This window comes from Acomys russatus, chromosome 16, assembly GCF_903995435.1.
Source record: "Acomys russatus chromosome 16, mAcoRus1.1, whole genome shotgun sequence".
NCBI classification, from domain to species: Eukaryota; Metazoa; Chordata; class Mammalia; order Rodentia; family Muridae; genus Acomys; species Acomys russatus.
In genome coordinates, this window is record NC_067152.1 from 2,068,881 (window position 1) to 2,086,448 (window position 17,568).

Here is a 17,568-nt window from a genome sequence, read left to right on the forward strand (position 1 = left end):
TTTGGCCTTGATCCAACACGTGGTATTACCTAAGCCTTCAAGCTCAGAGTTCAGAAGGGATGGGCAGTTATGGTAGAGAAAGTAAAGAACAGGGCCACGGACCAAAAGAAAGCCAACTCTCAGTCCTCAGCATCTAGGAAGCCAGAAGGCAGACAGGTCCAGGCGAAGGTGTGACAAGAGTTTTCTTGCCCAACTCTCCAAATGTGAAATGTTCTCTCTGACTCAGTCACCAAGACACGCGGCTGCTTCAGCCTGAGACTTAAGGCTTCCACCAACGGATGGTGAGACGGCTCAGCAGGTGAAGGCGAGCTGCCAAGCCTGGACCAGCTCCCTGTAGTTAATCCGCCAACCTCCTCCACCTGTGTGATAGCATGTGCACACCCATACAACAAATACGCAGAATTTAAAGACACAAAACAATAAATGACTCCCGCCAAAAGTGTGTTTTGGAGGCTCACAGCTGCAAGTGATTGCTAGCATGGTGGTACCCTGGGGTCTGTGTACCAGGAAAAAAGATGTTCACAATCTAAACCCATCACTTTATTTTTTTCGAAATAACAGGGGTGCCAGTCTCTGCTTGCCCATCACTGTGGTCACACAGGCGCTCTGGCCTTTCCATGCTTATCCTAAATCCAAGTCTCTTGAGGTTTCCTGCTATGCTTTGTTCCAGTAAAGGGCAGGGTTTACATGTGTCCTAAGACCTGACAGCTGTCTTTTAACTAGCCACGGTGAGGAGTGGCATGGAAGGCATGGGACAACTGGCTGCTGGAGCAAGCCGGTGCAGTCCGGAGACATTTGTTGATCCTTTATTCTGCAAACTGGTCCAAGAACCTCAGGTAGGCTTGACGCTGAGACGCAGCTGCCGGTATGAAGTGACCGCCAGGGTGGGTGAGGGTGACAGCTCCAAGGAACTGGCTAGCCAGTTTCATACTCTCCTGAGAAGGTATGACTCGATCAGTGTCCCCGAATACATGGAGCGAAGGCAGTGACAAGGAGCTCTGCAGGGTGGGTTCCTTGAGGCCAAGGCCTCGGGGACAGAAGCCCGACACGAGTATGATAAATTTCGGCAAGGGGAAACGGGGATCGCCTGCCTGACCCAGGGCACACACAGAAGCTGCGAGTGCGGCCCCCTGGCTGAAGCCAAGAAGTCCGTCAAAAGGCCCCAGCGTGTCCAGGGCCTGGGCCACCGTTTCCAGCGCCGCCTCCAGCCCCCTGCACACGGTGGGCTCTTCCAGCGCAGAGAAAACATCTGCTTCTTGTTCAGAAAACCACCAGCCTCGAGGCTGCTCCTCGGGAGCACAGGGTCCTACGAGCAGGTGGGAGAAGAGCCCAGGATCAGCCTTAGAGGGATGGGGAGGAAGAAAGAAGGCAGAGTTTTGGGGAAGCCACAGCTGGGGACTTGGGGGGAGGGGGGCGGAGGGGACGACACTGCAGAGGGGAACTGGCACGGACTGGACACGGATAAAGAGAAAACCCGGGGGCGCAGGTCAGAGCCCGAGTTAAAGGGGCTGGGTGAGAAGATCTCGGGGTCCGGGTGTGTGATGGGGACCAGCAAAGGCGGGGTGTTTAAGGAGCAGGCTTGTCTCACCGGAGTCTGGCCCGGCGCCCTCGGGGGCCGCTGCCTCGGAGACCGGGTGCGGCCCGCTGAGGCACACGAGCTCCGCGCGGCCCCGCAGCGCCTTCCTCAGCGCCCCTGTCTTCTCACGGAAGCCCCGCTCGCTCTGCCGGAAGCCGGCCAGGCCCAGCACACGGAGGGGCGGCCGCGCCGCCATACCGCAGCGCCACCGGAAGCGGGCCTTCCCCAAGAGGAAGTAGAACCTACGAGGGGGCGGGGCCCGTGCCGGCAACACCCCGAAGGCGGGACTCACACTTAAGACAAAAAGGTGGGGTGTGTGGCTGCTAATACCTGCCGCTTCAGACGTCTCCCGGGGCCGGCGCCACGGCTTTCTGGTCTGCGCAGCTGCAACCCTCACAGGCCGGGACTTTGGACTCCTGGTGCACCTGAGGTAGCGGACCGATCCAAGTCTCTACAGCGACCCCCACTCCGCCCCCCTGCATTTCCCCCGGTGTCCTCAGGGCGGCGGCCGAGGCTCACGTCGCACGGACGGCAGCCCGGGCCAAGGCTGCGCCCACGGGTGGTTACCGCTCTGCCTCTCCGCCCTAGGTTGTAGTCCCCTCCTACCTTGCGCGATGGCCGCTGGCGGAGCCCCGGGGGTGCCCGGTCCCGACCGTAGTTCACTGTCCATGGCCCTAAGGAGCTGCCGGCGTAGAAGTCCATGGGGTAGGGCTGCTGCCAAGAAATGCCCTTCAGAGCCACGGCTGCCTAGAGGAGAAAAGGCAATGGTGTCTCGAATTTTTTAGATATATGTAATTATAGTCTCTGCACTAGCAAATTAGACCACGGCTTATGAAGGGTAAATATATATACTGCAGAAAGAAAATGTGAGGTGAAGAGAGGCACAGCTACACAGCGAGTCAGGTGGGACGCATGGCTCATGCCCCTCAACACTGTTCAACTGAGGCCAGCCTGGACTACATAAAACGAAGTCTTAAATACAAAAAAAAAAAAAAAAAAAAGGGAACAGCAAGATGGTGACTCAATCTCGCCCTCCCATCCCTCCCTCTCCCCATCTCCCTCTCCCTTGCTCTTTAGCTTTTCATGTCAGAGTTTCTCTGTGTAGCGTTGGCTGTCCTGGAACTCGATCTGTAGACCAAGCTGGCCGCAAACTCACAGAGCTCTGCTTCGAGAATACTGGGACTAAAGGCGTGCGCCACCACTGCCTGGCAGAATCCAGAGATCCTAAGTGCTGCTTACCCATGCCAGACATCTCACAACGGAGAGAAGGTACAAAGCACACTACCCCCGCAGAGTTTCAAAATGTGGTTGTTACCTCGTAAGGTGTCAGCAGTGGCTTGGGAAAGACTGAGCCCCAGTCAATGGAGAGGCGTGGACATGCCACCTGCACCCACCTAAGAAGGGAAGTCAGTAAGACGTGACATGGAGACCACCTCTCTCTGGGGTACCACATTGAAGATGACAGTATCTTAATTACCCATTTGTCAACGGCATGTATTGATCCTACGGTTAAGAGTACTATACTGTTGGGAAGGTAACTCTGTAAAGTGCTTGCCTTGTAAACCAAGGACTTGACCTTAGCACCCAGAACCATTGCATTAAAAACCAAAAGTGTGTGTGTGTGTGTGTGTGTGTGTGTGTGTGTGTGTGTGTGTGTGTGTTATGATATACACTTGTACCCCAGCACTGGAGAGGTCCAGACAGGTAGATCGCCAGCTAGAGTACTTGACAAACTTCAGGTCAGTAAGGGACCGTCTTGGGGGGGGGGTGGGGGGGGAAGTGGGACAGCACCTCAGGGTGGACACTAGAGATCTACACTAATACACATTCAAAAGAAAACAACCCTACCTTAATCAATCAGACTCAGGTCATCAGACCTTTGCTCCATAAGCCATCTCCCCAGGCCCGTAAGAGCTTTCTGGGAACAGTTAATTTGCAATTACCCACCTAGAACTAAAGTTTGCACATTGTACCCTTAAACTCATGCCACCAGACTACTATGATGACCAGACAATGCAGGTGGCCGGCCCGGGGTCAAGAGTAGCCCCTGCTGGATAAGAAATTGATAAATATTAAGATTTCACGACCACATGCTATTCCCATTGGCTACAGCCTGTGCTGCAGAACCTTTTTTTTTTTTTTTTTTTTTTTTTCCCCATTTTGGTTTTTGAGACAGAGTATCTCTGTGGAGCCTTGGCTGTCCCGGACTCACTTTGTAGACCAGGCTGGCCTCAAACTCAGAGATCCACCTGCCTCTGTCTCCGAGTGCTGGGATTATAGGTGTGTGCCATTACACCAGGCTAGAACCTGGTTTCATTCTTTAAAAAAAAAAAAAAAAAAAAAAATTATTATTTATGCAGTGTTCTGCCTGCATGTACACCTGCCCACCAGAAGAGGGCACCAGATCTCATTATAGATGGTTGTGAGCCACCATGTGGTTGCTGGAATTGAACTCAGGACCTTTGGAAGAGCAGACAGTGTTCTTAACCTCTGAGCCATCTCTCTGGCCCTAGAACCTGGTTTCTAAGCTGCTCACCCTACATAGGCAAGGTGGGGGAACTCACACGTCCACCTCAGGAAACAGACTCAGCTTGCTGGGGAAGATCTCAGAGAGCAGCAGTCGCACAAAGGGAAGTCCCAGGTCTCTGAGCTGAGATTCCAAGTGCTGTTGGGAGAAGGGGGCCGGGTGGTGTTTCTGCGATGAAGCAGCCAAGGCTAGATATTTCAGCTCCCTGCTTTTCTCAGCTGCATTCCTGTCAGCCCCCTCCTCCTGATGCTGAGCCCTCTTACCTCTAGGATCTTGGGGCTGCCCTGGCGGCCCAAAGTTCCCAGAATAAGGCCCCAGGTCTTGGCTGAGCGTGCTGCAGCAATGGCTTCCTGGCGGGTGGCCTGCATGCGCTGATGGTCATAGTGCTCTCTGGATAGGACTTTGCTATATGGGTCATACCTGAAAAGAAGCTGCCAGAATCACCACAGCAGCCCAGAGTCTGCTAAGTGCTTCTCTGACATGGAATCTAAGCATGGAATTAGGAAATCTGGCCCTAGTCAGAAACAAGGATTGTTACTGAGATTACTAACAAGAGATAAGTCCCCCAGTGAGAGCAGGGGAGAGCAGAAGAGTGTTTTAAGAGCTTGGGGGTGACTCCGAGGTAGGCAACAACAACCCGGGGTCTAAATTCCAGATGTGCTTCAGTTAGAGCTGGCGGCCACTGACCAGGGAGTGAGGGGCAATTCGGCCTAATGAGGGACTCCCGCCCTGCCAGATGGCCAGCCCTCCCCAGCCGTACCGGTAAGCAAGGACATTAGGGTTGGCAATCATGACAGACTCCAGATGGAAGCGGCCATCTCCAAGATACCTGTAGGGTGGGAAGACTGTGTGAGTGTGGTACAGGATAGCAAGGGGGGTGGGGTGGGGGTGGGGCTTACAGAGCAGGGGACTGAGTTCTCAGCCACCCGTGCTGCTGATTTCTGTGAAAACTGACAGTCCTCAGTTCACCTCTTAGGGCCTCTCATCTGTACAGTAAAGATGCCCAAGAGACACCTCTAGCTGTGTAATGCAGTGGTCTCCCATGGCAAAAGTCAAGGTGGTGCCAAGGCCAAGGAAAGGCCACTGGGGCCCAGGAGAGCCTAATTTGAAAGCTGAGGGACAGTTTTTTATTAAGGTCAACATAGACATAAGAAGTTGTGTTCAAGCCGCGGGTGGTGGCGCACACCTTTAATCCCAGCACTTGGGAAGCAAAGGCAAGTGGATCGCTGTGAGTTTGAGGCCAGTCTAGGCTACAAAGTGAAGGACGGCCAAGCCTACACAAAGAAACCCTGTCTCGGGAAATAAATAAATAAATAAATAAATAAATAAATAAATAAATAAATAAAGTTGTGTTCAAGATGTTGTCTGTGCTCAGGGCTGGAAAGATAGATGGCTCATTAGTTAAGAGCATTGACTGCTCTTTCAGAGGACCTGGGTTCGATTCCCACCACCTACACAGTGGCTCACAGCCACCTGTAACTCCTGTCCTAGAGGATCTGATACCCTCTTCTGACTTCCCCATGGATCAAGCACACGGGTAGCAAACAGACATACACAAAAGCAACACACACAGTAAGAATAAAGAAGCTGGGCGGTGGTGTCCCACAGGAGGCTGAGGTAGGACATCTGAAATCGAGGCCAGCCAGGGGTACAGTTTGAGTTCCAGGACAGCCAGGGCTACACAGAGGAAACCCCATCTAGGAAATCCAAAATAAACAAAAATAAAGTACAAAATTTAAAAATACATAGGCTATCGAAGGGGTTCCAGGGTGCACACTGGCTGCTCTTGGGCCTCAGCGGCACTGATCCAGTGCTGGGTTATAACAGCTACTATTTCTTGTACTTTCTGAGTTCCAGGCCTGAAGTAAGGACCTAAAACACATGCACTATTGCCATTTTACAGGAGATACACCTAAGGTCCAAGGACTTTAATACACTTGCTCAAGCCAGGCATAGTGGTGCATGTCTTTAATCCCAGCACTTGGGAGGCAGAGGCAGGGGGATCTCTATGAATTTGAGGCCAGCCTGGGCTTCATAGTGAGACCTTGTCTCAAAAACAAACAAGCAAACAAGCAAATAAACCAAAACCCACTTGCTCAATCAACACTGCCATCAAGCAGTGTATCTGAGATTTGATACCAGGTTTCACCACTAGGGCCACATGGAACACACCTGCAGAGATGCAGTCTCTCATGGTACCTTCCTGGGACCTGCAGAGTCCAGAGCTTACCAGATAGCTTACCCATAGCAGCTGCTGCCCTCCGTCTATATGGTCTATACCTCCTCTTGAGGCCAACACTCAGATTACCTCCCTCAACACACACCCTGAGGCCCCAGATGATGGGCATCCATAAATGCTGGCACAAGGACATGAGGAGAGGCTCTCAGGGAGCAGGCCTCCAGGGCTGGCCTATGGTAGGCCTGTATGTGGGCCTAAAGGCAGGAGTACCCTATGTGGGTGTAGCAAAACCTGTGGAACCAGTACCCGAAGCTCCTAGGGGTGGGGCTGAGTCACGGTGCCCCTCCTTCCTTTCTTGCCATTAGCTAGGAAAGGACTCCCCTCCCCAGTCCCAGCCGGAGGGGCTGTCGGCTGCTGCTGCTGCGAGGCTGGCTGCATTCACACAACATTAAGCATTTCCATTACCTAAAATAATTAGGCGGCAGGAGACACGCTGCTCCTGCTTGTTAGCTGTCCGGATGCTAAATTAATGGGGCTGCAGCCTGGGCGTGACCATCCATCTTCTCCAATTATATTCCCTCCATTTCTACCCATCCTGATGCCCGAATCAGGCCCTCTGAGTTCTGTCTCCACACTAGGCACAGCCTTCTGGATGAAGGATGGAACACCAGGGAATGCAAGTCTGTAGTCCCCTCTTGGGCCCCATCTTGCAAGGTGACCTTGAGCACACAGGTTAGGGGCATTAGACTCGGCTTCTTTCTTCCCTTCCCTGAGTAAGTATTTTGTATGTCTCTATAAACTGGCCTCCGTTTTTAACTTACACAACAGCTTCTACTTCCTTGGGTAGTCGGGGAGATGTGCAGCCTAGGATCTCCCCAGGGGACAGGGGCTTGCACTGTGGGACGCTGATGTGATAATCAGCTTTCAGCTCCTGCGCAGCTGCCTGTGTTGATAGAGATGGAAGGGCGGGAGGAACAGGCCAGAGCACCAGGCACAGGAGGCGGTAGCACCCTGGGGTAGCCTCTCTACCCCACAGGATGCTGGCAATCCTAGATCTACTTACCTGTAAAGTTGACACAAACTGAATAGTGCTGACCAGAGCAAGTGAGCTGCCTGGTGTAAAGGTGAGGCGGACTGAGTCCAGAAGATGGGCAGTGTCTATCCGGATATCCACAAAGACATACAACACACGCAAGTCTTGGATTGAGGTATCCATGGGGACTACAGAGAAGAGTTAAAAAAAAAAAAAAAAAAAAGGTGTTCTGAAAGGCAGAAGGAGCAGAGAGCCCGGCCCAGTCCCAGAACTCATCCCTTAGCTGGGTACCCAGCCTGTTCTACCAGGACGAGCCTTTCAAACAAGTGCATCTGCCAGGTGTGGTAACTCACACCTGTAATCCTAGCAGCTGGGAGGCTAAAACAGGAGGATAGCTGTTAGGTTCCAGGCCTTCTTGGGCTACCGAGTGAGATTGTCTCAAAAAAACAAACAAAAACATCAAACATGCACATCTGACACAGTAGCCTGATTCTCAAGGCAGCCAGATCCAGAGCAAAGAGCCACCAGTGGAGCAGAAAGGCCAAGGCCACCCCGGAAACCAGAAGGGACTTTGTGCTTGTGAGCAGAACAAGAAAAACACGTGATGGAGATTGGCGTGCAGCCTGCCTCCCCGCCAGTAGTCGGGCGTCCCAGCCTACCATACCTAGACAGCTGTGGCCATAGTGTACCAGGAAGTCGACTCCCAAGGCCCTTGCAGTAAAGTCATCCACACAGCAAGCCCCATAGGTCACATCACCCATCACCATCACCTCAGCCTCTGTGAACCTGTAGGGGTGGTTGGGAAACAATGGGACAGAGACGCAAGGATTGAGGTGGGAGATAGTCCTAACTTTGGAGGTGTCTCAGGACCCAGATCTTCTTTGCCCACATCTTCCAACTCCTTGAGTTGGCAGCTGCCAACCAAGAGTAGGAGGGGTGCAGCTGCCACTTCCCTCAGCCCTGGCAGCAGTTCCTGGAACAGTTGCTATGTGAGGATATGTCTGCAGCACACTGGCCAGCCTTAGACTACAAGAAGAACCCCTAAGCCGGGCGTCGTGGCACACGCCTTTAATCCCAGCACTCGGGAGGCAGAGGCAGGCGGATCGCTGTGAGTTCGAGGCCAGCCTGGTCTACAAAGTGAGTCCAGGATGGCCAAGGCTACACAGAGAAACCCTGTCTCGAAAAACCAAAAAAAAACAAAACAAAACAAAACAAAAAAACTAACCCTCATTAAGTGCATGTGCAGAGTCCATCACAGACCCCAAGACTCTGACCCACCCTACCCAGGGCAGGTAAAGATTCCCCACCCCCCACCCCTAACCCTCCACCAAGCTCTGGCATTTTTGTCTGTGTGGACCTGGATGAATGGATACACATGGTCTCCCCTTGCCCGGACCCCGCCAGCTCCACCCATAGGCAAGGCCATGAGTGCCCAGGATGGAGAGGACCCATGCTCAGCTCCCCCACAGCACATGGCGCTGCCCACACTCCTCATTGCATCAGGAAGAGTGGGCTCTGGACAGCACATTGTTATGAGATCTGCTGCCAGGTCTGAATCACTGGGGGTGGGGGGCAGGGTGGCTAGGAAAGACTCTGAACTCCTAAACTCACTGCTTGGACAGAGCAGGAAGCTGAGCTCTCCTAGGAAGGGGCCACACCTAGACGCCATAGAGGCTGCCTCTGTTGACTGGGTTCCCCCCACTCTTCCTCTGGGGTGCGGTGGGGGAAGCTGAACTGCGGCCACTCTGCCCCCCTCCTCCACCCCCTTCCCCAAATCAGGCTGTGCACAGAAGCAGATTATTCAGCTCCTTAGAATGCAGCCCAGGCTCTGAGTCAGCCAGAGCACTTAATTTTTTATAGATTAAAATGTATGCAAATTGGCCTGAGCCCCAGAGAGCATCCCCAAGGGGTAAGAGGGTGGGAGCAGGGAAGTGGGTCTGTGGTGGGAGGGAGGGAGGGAGAGGGGTGAGGGCAGGGAAGTAGGAGGTTCCCATCGAGAGAGATGGCCTCCCCTCCCTGTGCTCAAGCTGGCTCCAGATGGCTGAGCACTACTCTTCCTCCCTCACCCCACCCCCCACCCCCAGCAATGGTTCATTGTCACGAAGAAACTTAGAAGGAGGGGGCAGAGGAACTGAACACCTTTCCCATCACCTCCGCCACCCATGCCTACTCCCACCCAAACTGAGCCTGAGAAAAAGATGCACCCTCTTCAACTCCCCCAGCCTCTCATCCCTCCACTCTGCCCCACCCTTGACAGCCAGACCCTCGCCCATTTAAGGTTAGCTTTTCAGGTTCCTCCCAGATGCCACTACTTGCTCTGGCCTAGAAACTGAAATTAACTTCTTTGCTCTTGCCCAGATTCTATAGGGGAAGGGAAATGGACAAACCAGGTTCTCAGCAACCTGGGAAAGAGAGAGAGAGAGAGAGAGAGAGAGAGAGAGAGAGAGTATGTGTGTGTGTGTGTGTGTGTGTGTGTATGTGTGTAAGAGGCTTAGGGGTTAGCCAGTGGTCTAGAAGAGAAAGGTTATGCCAAGAGGCATAAGTATACTAGATGAAGGGTCAGCTTGCTCTCCAGTGCCCAGGCCTCACCTTTCCAAGATGTCCACAATGGTGCAGGCAAAGAGTAGAAGCCCTTCTGGCATCTGTAAGGCCACTGCAACACAAATACAGGAAAGGCAGAGGGCTAGGCTGGGACGGGGACATGGCCCCACGTCTGTGCAGACAACCTCTGTTCACTCTCACCCCAGCTCCATCCTTTCAGGGCTCACCTTTCTTGGCCTGGGCTTGTCGGATCCTCCAGATGGTCTTGGGGATCTCAAAGTTGTAGTTAGAAGGCAGAGCTTGGACAGCAGCCTGTAACTGGGGGTCACTGAGGATCTCAGGGGGGATCTGGTTGGCCAGTCGGCCCCGAGACAGGCGACCTGGAACAAACACAAGGCCTGAGTCTGCACCTGCCGTACAAGCACAGGCGGTTAGTCTGTTAACTCTAAACTGAAGGCCCAGATCCCGCACACAAAGGACATCACCCAGCTTTTGCCCCAACTGAACTCATCCTACAGACAGAGACAGCCCATAAGCCAGGGGGGAAAACGTCTGCACAATTAACTTCTATGCCGTGAGATGACTAGCCAGACACAAATGGGGGTAGGGCTCACCCCTCAGGACTAGAAATGACACACACACAAAGACTAAACTGCAAAGCCCCATTGATTCGGCCCACGTTGATTAAGCCATGCCTTTGTCCCTTTCCTTCCTGAAAAGGGTAAGAAAGATGGATTTGGTGAGCACATCTATGATCTCAGCACTCAAGAAGCTGAGGCAGGAGGATCAAGATGTCAAGGCCAGCAAAGACAACATAACAAGACCTTGTCTCAACAAAACAAAACAAAACAAAAAAAAACAGGGCTGCAGAGATGGCTCAGCAGTTCAAAACACTGGCTGGCTTCTCTCCCAGGGGTGCTGAGTTCAATTCCCAGCAACCACATGGTGGCTCACAACCATCTAAAACGGCAAATAGAGCGTTCATCTACATAAATAAATCTTTTTTGAGTTTGAGGCTAGCCTGGCCTCTATAGGGAGTTCCAGGCCACTCAGAGTTACATAGTGAGATCCTGTCTCATAAAACAACAAAAATCCACAGACAAACCAGGAGTGCAGAAAAGGTAACGTGCCCGTCACACAAGCCTGAGGACCTGAGTTCATATCTGCAGAACTCATGTAAAGTGGATCGCAACAGCAGGCCTGTGATCCCAGCGCAGAGGCTTGTTAGCCATTCCAGCCGATCAAGGAGCTCCATTTTCAGCAATAGACTGAATTAAAAAAATTAACTGGGCGTGGTGGCGCACACCTTTAATCCCAGCACTTGAGAGGCAGAGGCAGGGGGATCTCTGTGAGTTCCTGGCCAGCCTGGTCTACAAACTGAGTTCAGGACAGACAGAGCTACACAGAGAAACCCCGTCTCGAAAAAACAAAAATAAAAAATAAAGGTGAGGTGCTGGAGAGACGGTCCGGCAGTTATGAGTACCTATTACTGAAATAGCCTATAATTCCAGCTCCAGGGGATCGAACACTCATTCCTGACCTCCTTGGGTACCTGCACACATGTGTGCAACACAGAAACACACACATAAATTTAAAAATGAGTTTTAAAATGAAGACTGAAAAGATGACCCAGGGTAAAGGTGCCTGAGGGCCTGAGTTCAACCCCCTGAATGCATAAGGTAAAAGAGTCATAATCTCTATACACGGGCCGCCACACAGGTGTGTGACACGAGCACACATGCATGCACACACACAGACATACACAACAAATAAGTGTTTTTGTTTTTTTGTTTTTCAAGACAGGGTTTCTCTGTGTAGCCTTGGCTGTCCTGAACTCACTTTGTAGACCAGGCTGGCCTCAAACTCACAGTGATCCACCTGCCTCTGCCTCCCGAGTGCTGGGATTAAAGGTGTGCCCCACCACACCTGGCTACTTATGTATTTTTTTTTAAAGATTTACTTATTTATTATTTATAGAATATTCTGCCTGCATGTACACCTGCACGCCAAAAGAGGGCACCAGATCTCATTATAGGTGGTTGTGAGCCACCATGTGGTTGCTGGAAATTGAACTCAGGGAATTGAACCTTTGGAAGAACAGACAGTGCTCTTAACCTCTGAGCCACCTCTCCAGGCTGCCATACGGGGGCCTGGGAAATGAAGTTGGGACCTTTGGAAGCACAGTGAGAGCTCTTCATCACTGAACCATCTTTCCAGCTCCAAAAACCTCCTCTTTTTAATAATTAAAAAAAAAAAAAAAAAAAAAAAAAGCCAGGTGTGGAGTTGTACGCCTTTAATCCCAGCACTTGGGAGGTGGAGGCAGAGGCAGGTGGATCACTGTGAGTTCGAGGTCAGCCTGGTCTACAAAGCGAGTTCAGGACAGCCAAGGCTACACAGAGAACCCTGTCTCAAAAAACCAAATACCTGACATTGACCTTTGGTCTCTACACACACACACACACACACACACACACACACACACACACACACTACAATTTAACTAGGTGTGATATAATGAGACTGTCTTAAATTGAAAAGAGGCTTGGTCGTATAACTCAGACTGCTTGCTTAGCATGGGCAGGGCTCTGGGTTCAATCCCCAGTAGCCCCTGTGTTGTATCTATCTCTATGTCTGCGTGAGTCTATCTGGGTATGCTGTGCATGTGTGTTTGTATCTGTGTGAATCTGTGGGGGACATACGTGTTTGTGTGTGTCCGTGTGTAATTCTTAAATTTTGGTGGTGGTGGTGGTGGTGGTCATGGTGGCTGCCTAGCCCACCATGTTTGAGACCCTGTCTCAAAACTGCCACAATTGGGGGTGGGGCATCTCAGTCCTTAGAGCCATTTGCTCCTTTTCTAGCAGACCAGAGTTTGATACCCAGCACCCACATTAGGCCGTTCACAACCACCCCGTAATTCCAGCTCCAGAGGAATGTGATACTCTCAGCCCCACATAGGCGACACACAGACACATAAAAAATAAACTTAGGGAGCTGGAGAGGTGGCTCAGAGGTTAAGAGCACTGACTGCTCCTCCAGAGGTCCTCAGTTCAATTCCCAGCAACCACATACTGGCTCACAACCATCTATAATGTGATCTGATGCCCTCTTCTGGCCTGCAGGTGTACATGCAGGCAGAGCACTGAATACTTAATAAATAAATCTTTTTTAAAAAAATAATAAACTTAGAAGGTGGATCCCTGTGAGTTCAAGGCCAGCCTGGTCTACAAAGTGAGTCCAGGACAGCCAGGGACACATACAGAAAAACCCTGTCTCGAAAAACAAAAACAAAAAGAACAACAACAAAATAATAATAATAAAATAAACTTAGAAAAAAAGGTTTTTTAACTATAGGGAAATAAGCACCATACATTGAATTGACTTAAGTTCCCTAATCTGTATGTCAATGGAGGAAGGCCAGAAAGAGCTCACTCTAGTAGTTCTGGACAGAAGGGTGACCATACATACACCTTAGGAGTTAACACTCCCTAGCCTGGGCAGAGAGGGACACAAATAAGCCCTTGAACAAGGAAGAAATTATGGAAGCCAGGCGTGGTGGAGCACGCCTTTAATCCCAGCACTTGGAAGACAGAGGATCAAAGTGAGTTGGAGGCCAGCCTGGTCTACAGGACAGCCAAGGTGACACAGAGAAAGCCAGTCTCGAAAAAAGAAAAAACAAAACAAAAAAGGAAAAAAGAAAGCACTGAAGCCAGCAAGACAGTTTAGTGGGTAGAGGTACTACCCTTGGGGACCTGTGTTGCATCTCTAGCCCAGATGGAGAAAACTGACTCCGCTAGTTTGGTTGGTTGGTTGGTTTTGCTTTTTCCCAGATGGGGCTTCTCTGTGTAGCCTTGGCTGTCCTAGACTCGCTTTGTAGACCAGGCTGGCCTCGAACTCACAGCAAGCTACCTGCCTCTGCCTCCCGAGTGCTGGGATTAAAGGCTAGTTATTCTTTGAGTTCCACAGGCACTGTGACACACTGGTCAAATAAGTGTAAATAATGTAAAATAAATACATGAATATGTAAACAATAATAACTAAGTTTTTAAAAAAATACTGAGCCCGGCGGTGCTGGTCTTTAATCCCAGCAGAGGCAGGCAGATCTCAGATCTCGGTGAGTTCGAGGCCATCCTTGTCTACAGAGAGAGTGCCAGGACAGTCGGGGAGGGGGGGAGTTACACAGAGAAACCCTGTCTCGAAAAACCAAAAAATAAAACAAAATACAAGACCGAGGCTCTTCAGCAAGCCTTATGCTGGAAATCTTTCTCTCCTCAACATCGTATCTCACCAGGAGCCAATCTGGAGATGTGAAAAGACAAAAAATTAACTCCGTACCTACAGAGCCTCTGTTATGTACTTCATTCTCCTGGGGCCCCTATGACAGGGGCGATGCTCCCTGACCAGTGCTTTCATCTGCTTCGGTGGAGGAGTGCACGGAAGAACTCCATAGTCCGGAAGGCTGGGCTCCTGAGATCACACTTGAGGATTACCACTCATAGAGCCTTTGGTCAGTTGTTTTCATGACTTTGGGCGCCAAATCTCCTGTGGCCTTTTGGGCACCGCAACTGCTAGGAGGAGCTAGAGGAAGAGGAGCAGTAGGCACCTCCTCCTTCATCCAGTCTGTCATCGTCTGTTTGAATCAGTATGGTACTGTAGTCCCTACACCTAGCACAGGGCGGACATTTAGTGGGCGCCGGCTAGTGCCTGGTGAAGGATACCAAGCGCCTCATTCTGAGCCCACTTGTAAAACGCGCCACAAGTCCCTTCCCTCCCGTCGGACCTGTGCTATACGTCAATCTTCCGGAGTCTGTCTGCTAGCCAAAACAGGGTGTCGTTTCGCCCTGCGGATCATAAGCTCCCAGGAGAGAAGGCTCTTCTCTTCCCGAGAGAAAAGACTGGTCCCTGGGACTCTAGTGTTGCTTACGAGCCCGCCCGGAACGTCCAACAGCTTGGAGACTCTCGGGTCTCAAGGAGAAAGGAGTCACCTCCTGCCCTGTCGCGGACCTGAGGGCTCCACCCAGAGTTGTGAGGTCTGGAGGCCACAGCGTTGCTGCACCCACCTCTGCTGGGGCCGATTCCGCTTCCAGGCTCCGGTGTCTCGGACACAACCAGCGCCGCCATCTCCCTGCAGCCCACGTGGGGACCAAAAAGGCAGCGCTGGAGGAACGCGGAAAGCCCAGGCAGCACGATCGACTGCCGAGAGGCCGGCAGAGGGCGGGGATTCTCGCGGGGCGGAGACTAAACAGATGTGGGCGGTACTACACTAGGCCCTGGTTGGTCCCAAAGGATTGGACTCTCAGGACTCTGCGGCTTCCCCAGTGGTCTCCCTTGTCCCCATGCTCTTCCCTGGCCTGGTTCAAAACTGTCACTCGCCGCTTAGTGTGCCTATGCGAGTTCCGCTGGCCTACCTTGTCTTCCTGTTGCTCCCCGCCCTCGCCTGGTAAACTGTAATCGGTCAGCAGACTCAGAGAACTCTGCTGTCCCGACAGGATGGAGCCTTACCGCCTAACAGCCCAGAAAGCATGATGAAGATTGCTGCGAACCCACTTTGTGGAGGGTTGGCATGAAAGATGCTGGCACTCGAGGAGAGAAGCTGGAAACTGAAAAGGCTTTCTAGGCAGGTCTGGGCAGCCTGAGGCCTCCAATTCCCTAACCCTTCTGAGCCCTGGCGAGCCTTGGCGCTGTCCTTCAGGCTATAGCCTTTCCCTTGATCAGTGGACAGCACTCCTGGGAGCCCAATGAGAAGGCAGCCATCAGCGAGACAGCCTTGACCTTTGGAAGAAGAAAGCACCTGCAGGCCTTACTTACCCTCAGCAGTCTGAACCGTGGTCACCAGGACTCTGAAACCCCCCTACTCCCACCCTTCTCTCTCTCTCTCTCTCTCTCTCTCTCTCTCTCTCTCTCTCTCTCTCTCTCTGTCTCTCCCTCCCTCCCTCCCTCCCTCCCTCCCTCCCTCCCTCCCTCTGCAGTGGTGAGCACAGCTGTCCCTTTAAGACAGCTCTGTGGCCTCAGGCTCCCCTGGAGGCCCTCCCTGCTTGGAAACCCCTAATTAAGGTGCGGAGAGATGTTTAAAAACACACACACACACACACACACACACAGAGAGAGAGAGAGAGAGAGAGAGAGAGAGAGAGAGAGAGAGAGAGAGAGAGAGCGCCAGGGACAGGCCTTGCCTGGAAGGCTGCTTAGAGGAGAGAGAGCTAGGCAGGCTGCGAGTGAGCAGCCAAGGGAAGGGATAGAGGGTGAGTCTCCTACCCCACCCCCACCCCCCACCCCCTAGTCTTTGCAACTCTTTAGACTTGTGTGTCTTGGCCTGGAATATTCTCATCCATCTTTCACTTGATAGGAGTCCAGCTTGAACTTCCTATATTGCCCAGTTTCTCTGGACATCCCCACCCCTCAGGTCTGAACTCTACTACGGAAGCCCACTCTGCCACCTCAGCATACCAGAGGCTGGCGTGCTTGTGGGGAGCTTCCTTCTGGTCTAGCTCTGCAAAGCTGCAAGTTCTGTGGTGGAAAGAATGGCACCAGTGGCTCAGTGGCTTCTCCCAGCAGCCGCCTCCCTCATCCTGCTAGGGCCTTTCCCTGGTCAGAGAGGTATGCTCCATCCCCTAACATTGCTGCATTGCTTCTATCGCCAATGAGCAGCCCTGCCCCACCCCCATCCCCGTTAGGAAGCCAGGTGGTACCGAGGTAAACTGCAGCTCAAAACAGTCGTGACTGTGTCTCCAAGACCTTGTGGGCACACAGGACAGTGGTAGCTGCCACTCAGCACACTTCCGTCTGTCCGTGGGGGGTCCCCCTTCTGAGTTACTCAGCAGCAGTCTGAGGAGTCACTCTCTGATGAGAAAGACAGGCTCAATGTAAACCCCCTCCCCCATTACACTACACCACCAACCTACAGCCACCCCCTTCCCCTGGCTGGACTCCAAGTCAACACCAGCCCTCCTAGACCCCAAAATAACTGCTGCTCACACTCATGCCGCCCAACTCTACCCGGTATATTGGAGTTTGGGGGGCAAGGGGGTCATGGGGAGGCAGTGTGGGAAGATGGGAAAAGGACTAGCAGCGTACCCTCACCGGGCCCACACTTTATCACTGATTTCTGGGTGCTGTTGAGCAAGCCAAGCCATTTAAGTTGTCTGGGGCCCCACAGCTCTGTCCTATAGAGTTTAATCTGGCCAGAATCAGGTGGGGGCAAGGCCAGTGGAGTCCTGCAGGTGGCAGGAACTAAGAGGAGAAACGCCTCAGCCTGTGTTCCCAGCCCTAGAGGGCCCAAGCTGAGTAATGCTCTAAATCAGGTTACTTTGGATCTTCAAACATTTTGTGCATTCTGTCCTTCCTGGGTGCCCTTTCCACTCAACCTGTTGAAGCCAGACTTCAAGGGTGCCTTTCTCTGATTCTCCCTCATGCCTTCATGTTGCTTGCTGGCTAGCCCTTCCGTGCCTTGTAAACTTTGTTATCTGCGCACACAGCTTGGGGATCTTTCTTCTGTATCTCATACTTTTGATTGTCCTGAAGCATGTATTCTGAGCTCAAGCCTTGGGGGGGTCTGAGGGGGCTTTAGGGTCCTGAGGGCCTGCATGAGTCCGTGAATGATGGCGGCCTGGCTTTTGATTTCTATCACAAATTTACTCCACAGGGAACGTAGATCTCTGTTTAGATGGCAGCCGTCAAATCAACTCCACTCCCACCCCAACTCCCGCCCCAGATCA

General features: G+C 52.1%; 2 protein-coding genes across 2 annotated transcripts; both read right to left on the reverse strand.

Annotated features, from left to right (window-relative positions):
* Positions 1-766: 766 nt before the first annotated feature.
* On the reverse strand, positions 767-1,772 carry Ovca2 (OVCA2 serine hydrolase domain containing). Its single transcript, XM_051157949.1, has 2 exons — positions 1,589-1,772; positions 767-1,306 (listed from the first exon to the last, which is right to left on the reverse strand). Exons 1-2 carry the CDS (start codon positions 1,770-1,772, stop codon positions 807-809), a joined length of 684 nt encoding a protein of 227 aa, XP_051013906.1. The 3' UTR covers positions 767-806.
* Positions 1,773-1,914: 142 nt separating this feature from the next.
* On the reverse strand, positions 1,915-15,079 carry Dph1 (diphthamide biosynthesis 1). Its single transcript, XM_051157950.1, has 12 exons — positions 14,914-15,079; positions 10,084-10,236; positions 9,905-9,968; positions 7,980-8,101; positions 7,346-7,503; positions 7,104-7,225; positions 4,864-4,932; positions 4,367-4,523; positions 4,141-4,241; positions 2,892-2,970; positions 2,147-2,323; positions 1,915-1,989 (listed from the first exon to the last, which is right to left on the reverse strand). Exons 1-12 carry the CDS (start codon positions 14,972-14,974, stop codon positions 1,915-1,917), a joined length of 1,338 nt encoding a protein of 445 aa, XP_051013907.1. The 5' UTR covers positions 14,975-15,079.
* Between the last annotated feature and the right edge of the window lie 2,489 nt (positions 15,080-17,568).

Bases quoted from the DNA above. Each gene is read 5' to 3' on its own strand.
- Ovca2 (XM_051157949.1), bottom strand. From the start codon at position 1,772: ATGGCGGCGCGGCCGCCCCTCCGTGTGCTGGGCCTGGCCGGCTTCCGG. The intron at 1,307-1,588 runs GTGAGACAAGCC...ACCTGCTCGTAG, and splicing joins GGGCGCCGGGCCAGACTCCG to GACCCTGTGCTCCCGAGGAG.
- Dph1 (XM_051157950.1), bottom strand. From the start codon at position 14,974: ATGGCGGCGCTGGTTGTGTCCGAGACACCGGAGCCTGGAAGCGGAATC. The intron at 7,504-7,979 runs GTATGGTAGGCT...TCTTCTCTGTAG, and splicing joins CTATGGCCACAGCTGTCTAG to TCCCCATGGATACCTCAATC. The intron at 1,990-2,146 runs GCGGTAACCACC...GTGCACCAGGAG, and splicing joins ACCTAGGGCGGAGAGGCAGA to TCCAAAGTCCCGGCCTGTGA.